Raw genomic sequence first — 7057 nt, forward strand, 5'->3', positions numbered from 1 at the left:
TTCTATATTGTAAAGAGCCCTGCGGTCCTTTGATGAAGTGTGGAATATAAATCTAACGAATAAAATGATAAATAAATGACTTATGATGTTATCCACAAGGACTGGGCTGTGAGAAAGCTCATGTAGTCTTCCTGTTAGAATCCTCAACGCTAAGCAAATTTGCTCAAGCAGAGGTGGGATTTATTTATTATTAAATTTCTAGACAGCCCGCCATGCAAGGATCACAGGGCAGTTTACAATATAAAAACACAAAAATACATAATGTTACAGATTTGGGGGTAGCAGGCTGTTCTTATGTTCTTAAGGTCACATTCCAGCCAGGCCAAATAACTCAATGAGGCTGGTGAGAGGTACAGCCTGGTGAGAGCTGTGCTTTGAATAGGGTGTGTGGTCTGAGAGGCCTGAGGAGCAGAGAGAGAGGCCCAGAGGACCACATTTCCCCACTCCATGCCTGAGGTCCCGTCCCCCCGCATACCCATGTAAAGAGTAATGTTCAGGAGAACTCAATTCCAATGAAACAACACACACAGCATCAGACTGCACATTGCCATTTTAGATGTTCCTGCTAAGTATATCATAACCAATGCATGACAAATTCCCAAGGAGACAATGATCCCGAGATGCATGTCAACAGTTGCTAGTTGAAAAATGCGAAATCTTGATTTCTGAAGATAATGTTCATGATTGCATTGTGTCATCGTGTGGTGTTTTTGTTTTTTTTTTTTTTTTTTTTTTTGAGACCATCTCCAGAAGAATAGCAGTACTGTAAAAGGTAAAGGGACCTCTAACCATTAGGTCCAGTCGTGGCCGACTCTGAGGTTGCGGCGCTCATCTCGCTTTACTGGCCGAGGGAGCCGGCGTACAGCTTCTGGGTCATGTGGCCAGCATTCCCCATACAGGTGCCCTCCAGAGGTGTTGGACTACAACTCCCATCAGCGTGATTGGAGTTGTGGTCCAAAACATCTGGATGCAGCATATACTGGATACATCTGGATACACATATATTTTCAGAAGCTCCATTGAGTTCAATGGGCCTTACTCCCTAGAAAGTATGATATCAAAGCCCAGTTTTTTAAGGTGCCACAACACTATTTGGTAGCAGTCCAAGTACCTGCTTGCCTGGGAGTAAACTCCATTTATCTCACTGGGACTTAGGTAAAGGTAAAGGGACCCCTGACCATTAGGTCCAGTTGTGGCCAACTCTGGGGTTGCAGCGCTCATCTTGCTTTATTAGCCGAGGGAGCCGGCATACAGTTTCCGGGTCATGTGGCCAGCATGACTAAGCCGCTTCTGGCGAACCAAAGCAGTGCACGGAAACGCTGTTTACCTTCCCACCGGAGCGGTACCTATTTATCTACTTGCTCTTTGATGTGCTTTCGAACTGCTAGGTTGGCAGGAGCTGGAACCGAGCAACGGGAGCTCACCCTGTCGCGGGGATTCGAACCGCCAACCTTCTGATCGGCAAGTCCTAGGCTCTGTGGTGTAACCCACAGCACCACCCGCGTCTCACTGGGACTTACTTCTAAGTAAATACCCCCAGGATTGCACTAGTTTCTCTTTCTCTTTTTGTGAGTGGTCTTGAGCATTTTTGTGGAATTGCTGGTATATACATAATGTAAATAAAACAATAAATCCTTTGTTGCATCTATTAATTGTGGAGATTACTCTTATCTGGTAAAAGAGAGCAGTATGCTCTCTTTTTAAATAATAATTTATAATAATAAAAAATGTAAAGAAGCCCATATTACCAGATAGCAAATGTAAGAAAACCAACCACCACCATCAAAACCAACAATTTTTATTAATATGCCTCCGTTATCAGGAGGTTTTCATTTCATTTCATTTGTAATTAGTTGATTGAATTGCGCTGCTTTCTAATTGCTAAATAATTCGATTACTATATTGATCACCCCTTTAATGCTCTTAATATAAATGCTTAACATAAGCCCCAGGAGAGGCGGGCGGGGGAACAGAATTCACAAACTGCAGCTGAGCCACTCATCTGGTTACATAGGCTAAACCATTACGAGAGGGGGAGACGAGAATAAGACCTTTTATTCTCCTCCCAGTCCCCCCCCCGCGCACTATGCGTTCATTGGTTGAGTCCGTCTTACCGGTTTCTTGTCCCTTGCAGGCTTCCGTTCTTTCTTTTCGCTTTGGTAGCCTTGGATCCCGGTGGACGCCATGGTGAGTGCGGGGCTGGGGGGGCCGTTTTAATCCGCTTCCATCAGTTCCTAGAATGAGGTTTTGGGCAACGGGGCTGGATGGGACGGGACGAGGGAAAGCTGGAAGATTTAGGCGGCACGAAGAACTCGGTTTGGGGTGGCTTTTAAGCGGGGGAAAAAATGGCCGTTTGTCTTGGATGGTTTTGTTGGGATTGCAGGGGGTTGGAGTAGATGACCCTTGGGATGCCTTTCCAATTTGTGATCCTACGAAATGGGAAGCGACGTCGGGGGCGATATTGCGATACGGAGGTCCGGTTTGAGTAGGCGCGCCGAGTCAGGCTTAAGGGAAGAAAGAGCCCCGATGTGGGGAGGAAAATAATAGTTTACAGGGTATCGGACTGCGCAGCTTGTTTTCTTGATTGTCTGGGTGAAATGTCAGTGGATTTTTATTTTATTTTTGGAAGCTGGAGGGCTCCTGGTTGGGTACGTGAAGGCCCTTTCTCACGTTACATCGTGGCACATCTGGGTTTGCTGTGACAAGCATCCTTGTTAATGGTTCCCCAATAAACTTAACCCGCCTTTGCACGTGCACGTGATCCTTCTGATGTCTGCAGCATCAATTCAAAGCGTGTGTGGCCCAAAACTGAGTGGTGGAACAGAGGTGCTGCTTGCAGGTGGTCTCAGGTTCAGTTACCCAACCTTTCCAGCTTTTCCAGGTCTCTTGTGGCTACCTGGTGTCTGTATAGACCCCTAACAAAAGAGATTCCATCACTTTCCAAGGATGTTACAAAGTTCTGCCACATCTGCAGGCTGATTTTCAGTCTGGCTGAGATGTAAGAGCAGGATATGTTGTGTTATAGGTAGCCTATATCCATGTTCTGCAGTTATTATTATTTTTAATGTTAATGCCTTTCTGTTTTTTGCACATCTCTTATTCAAACTTTGTTCCTCACTGAGTGTTACTAATGCATGTTAAGAGAATATTGTTCCAAATCTTATCTGGTGTATCTAAGTGGGTGCTGTGCCAGTTATCCTAAGCTAGGCCTTCTAATGCAGATGTAGGTACTGTGATGCCCTGAAGATATTCTGGGGCAACTCCTGTAATGCCAGGTCATTGGGCATGTTTGCTAGGGTTGGTGGTAGTGAAACATCTGGAGGGCACCACAATGTGTAACTGGGAGCACAGAATGCTTCCTTTGGAAATGCATGTATTTCCCCACTCCATATACAGGGGTGACCAGAGAATTCATGTCCTGTATGCCTGAGACAGCAGAAAGAGCTGCCTTGAAAGCCCCTCACTGATTTGGATGCCAGGGATCAGTAATACTAATGTGTCGTTTGGCCCCATATGCAGTATACTTTTAAAGCCACTTTAAACAGTCATGCCTTTCCCCAAAAAACCCTGGAAGCTGTAGTATGTTAAGTGTTCTTAGCGCTGTTAGGCCTTTTTCCTCTTGGAGCTACAATTCCCAAAGTGGTTTAACAGTCAGTCCCTCTTGCCCTGGGGAGCAGTGAGAGTTTTAGCTCTGTGATGGGAATAGGCATTTTCTTACAACTCCATGGAAATAGCACCACTGATCTCAGATCATTCCCAACAACTTGAGGGTTTTTTTTTAAAAAAAACTTGAAAGGGCTTTTAAATTTTTTTTTATTGTGGTAAGCAGGTTAACTTTGGTCCTCAAGAAGATTTTATACAGTGGTATTTCAAGGACAGAACAGAGAGCGGCCTTAATTGGGTTTTATCCAGCTGCATTCTACTTACAGTAAACCATTGAAATGAATGGACCTTAGTTAATCACATCCTGCTCTGAGTAGAACTGGGTACAACCCAGTGAACTCCTTTGTCTTGCTCTGATTCCATGTTCAATCTTGTTCCTAGGCCAAAATCAAAGCCCGTGACCTACGAGGGAAGAAAAAGGAAGAGCTGCTGAAGCAGCTAGATGACCTCAAGGTGGAACTTTCTCAGCTGCGGGTCGCCAAGGTGACCGGTGGAGCAGCCTCCAAACTTTCAAAGATGTGAGTTCACCACCACAGCTGTGCTACAAGCCCTGACATTTTGGGGACCTGAGTGCCTGGTATTTTTAGGCAGAGCCTTTCACTGTTGGAAGCTTGCAGCCCTCCCTTTGTCGTTTTCACGCAGAGATTAAATTTGCTGCCTCCCCCCAACCCAAACTGCCAAGCTTTTAATGTTTCTATGCATAACTGGCAGCCTCTCAGAGCAGCAGGGAGAGTGTCTGTTTCAGACTGGTACAAATTGATGGGTCACATCCATACAATACATATAAAGCACTCTTACACCGCTCCAAAGAATCCTGGGAACTGCAGTTCATTAAGGCTCTTCCAGCAACTCTCAGAATCCATAACAGACTACTGTTCCCAGGATTATTTGGGGAAAGGGAAGCGACCATTAAAGTGGCATTATATGCATGATGTATCTGCATCCATGGAGACAGACCTCTGCTTAGTGAGTAGCTCTGACTGCTAAATTTAGCTTCTGTATTCAGGGGCAGTACACCTTTGATTACCAGACATTGAGGGCAAACACTCATCTTTGATTTGTCCCTGTGGAGTTGGGTTGGTCACTGCTGAATAAAGGAGATTGCTAAATGGACCATTGGATTCACTCATTTCTTAAGCTGAATAGGGTGGGTTGGGCCACCCAAGTAACTGACACCACAGCTCATTAGTACAGCACTACTTTGTTCACTTGAAGCCATTTTACCCACTTACATTTTTAGCTGACAAGGCTAACACGGGCTTATAGAAGTTTCTGCCCTAGGCTTACAGTCTAAAAGACACAACACAAAAGAAAAATGGATGAGTTTGGAAAGAGGAAAAATAAGCAGACACACTCTTCCGACTGTGTGTTATCCTTCAGCAGTAATGAATTTTAAGTGTCCAGTATGTTGGAAAAACTAATGAATTCAAGTGCCGGCTTTTGGCTGCGCTTTGCACTGAACCGTAAGTCTCTCTTTCTGCCCCTTGCAGCCGGGTGGTTCGCAAATCCATTGCCAGAGTGCTGACAGTCATTAACCAGACTCAGAAGGAAAACCTCAGGAAGTTCTACAAAGTGAGTCTGGAGTTTCACTTAAAGTTTATTTTTCTGTGGGCCACCCTTTTTCTTGCAGTTGCTTTTGGTGGATCAAGGGGGGGGAGGACTCCCAGTGAAAGTGTTGGCAGCATGTTCATAATAGGTTGCATCAAATGTTGGTCATACTCAAAAGAGCAAACCCATTGAAATGAGTGCACATGTCTTATGTTAGGCCCATTAATTCCAGTGGTCCTGTTATGAGTAGACCTTGGTTGGATGCAGCCTATTAACTCTGGGAGGAGCCTTAAGTGGATTAAATATTAAGGCAAGTTGGATAATCTCAATATGGGGGGGGGGTCTTGCCAAAGTGCCAGAAATTGCAAGGCTAACACCCAGCACTGCTCGAAACTCTATGGATGCAGTGTGAATCTGTACTTGCTAAAGCAGCCTCCTGCTGGATAACTTTGGCTGGACCATGTGGTCTAAGCAGTTGTCTAGTAGGTACACAATGCTCTGAGGGTGTCGTACTTCTGAGCAATGGTCTGGGCCTCTGGGTAACCTTTCTATGGGCCGATGGCCAGTGATGTAGCTCTTCTGGAAATCTTTAATCAAAACACATTTTGGGTTGTGCGGAGATACGATTTTTGTAAGCAAAATTTTAAAAACTAGACAAGAAGCGTCATTAATTTTACTGTGTATGAGTATCTGAAGATTTTCATGCCATAGCTCTTCAGATTATGCATGCAGAGCATCTACTCTGCCTGCATAAGGTCCCAGGTTCAATCCCCTGCATCTCCAGGTATGACTGGCAATGTTCCCATTTGAAACCCTGGACATCCACTCAGTGTAAACAGTGCTGAGCTAGAGGTATCATTGGACTGACTGAGTATAAGGCAACTCTCTCTGTGCCAGTTTGAGTTGACCAGGCATGAAGAACTTTTGGCCCTCCAGTTGCTGCTGAACTACAACTCCCATCATTCCCAATGAGCACAGCCCGTGGTCAGGTATGATGAGGGTTGTAGTTAAGCAACATCTGGAGGACCCAAGGTTCTCCATCCCTGGATTAGACATGCACTGTTCTCCAGCAACTGGTATTGAGAGGCGTAGTACCTCTGATCCTGGAGGGAGCATTACAATGGCTAGTCCTTTTGTAGTGTTTGTATTTGCCACAGGCAGCCAGGCAAGTAGCCTTCACCAAGCCTTACTGACACAAAAGTAGTCACATTTTTGTGTACCCAGAATTTCAAACTGCAGCTGCCTCTGTTTTTGTTCATGAGGTCTCCCATATCTCTTCTAAAAGTCCATTCTGAGCCTAGATTCTCTGTTCTGCAAACAGGGCAAGAAATACAAGCCTCTAGACTTGCGGCCTAAGAAAACACGTGCCATGCGGCGCAGGCTAAACAAACACGAAGAAGGTCTGAAGACCAAAAAGCAGCAGCGAAAAGAACGCCTGTACCCGCCTCGGAAATACGCTGTGAAGGCATGAGCCCTAACTCTGCAGCATTCTGATCCTCTGGCCACCATTTTCCTATTAAAAGTGTTTTGGCTGTAGTTGCATCTCGTTGACGTGGTTTCTTGCAGCTCTGGGAGGCTAACTGAGGGTTTTTTGAAAGATGGTCAGATTTCAAAGATATGCTTTTGATGATAATACCATTTATGTAGAAAATCTTGACGGGGGAGAGGGATGAGACTTGGGGGCTGTGCTTCCTGCACTATATGAAGTTACATCAGAAAATGATCAGAGTGCTATTTCTTCCCTTTCTCATGAGCCAAGGCATGTCCTGTTATAAGAGCTAACTTGTGTGGAATTTCCACAAAAGTAGCAGAGAACCTGCTTTGCATTCAGTAGGACCCAGGTTCA

General features: G+C 45.1%; 1 protein-coding gene across 1 annotated transcript; it reads left to right on the forward strand.

The window, feature by feature from the left end:
- The first annotated feature begins 2067 nt into the window (after positions 1-2067).
- On the forward strand, positions 2068-6747 carry RPL35 (ribosomal protein L35). The gene is made up of 4 exons (XM_080990461.1): positions 2068-2187; positions 4045-4181; positions 5154-5235; positions 6533-6747. Exons 1-4 carry the CDS (start codon positions 2185-2187, stop codon positions 6680-6682), a joined length of 372 nt encoding a protein of 123 aa, XP_080846587.1. The 5' UTR covers positions 2068-2184; the 3' UTR covers positions 6683-6747.
- The last annotated feature ends 310 nt before the right edge of the window (positions 6748-7057 follow it).

This window comes from Podarcis pityusensis (assembly GCF_964106645.2).
Source record: "Podarcis pityusensis genome assembly, chromosome: Z".
Taxonomy (NCBI): Eukaryota; Metazoa; Chordata; class Lepidosauria; order Squamata; family Lacertidae; genus Podarcis; species Podarcis pityusensis.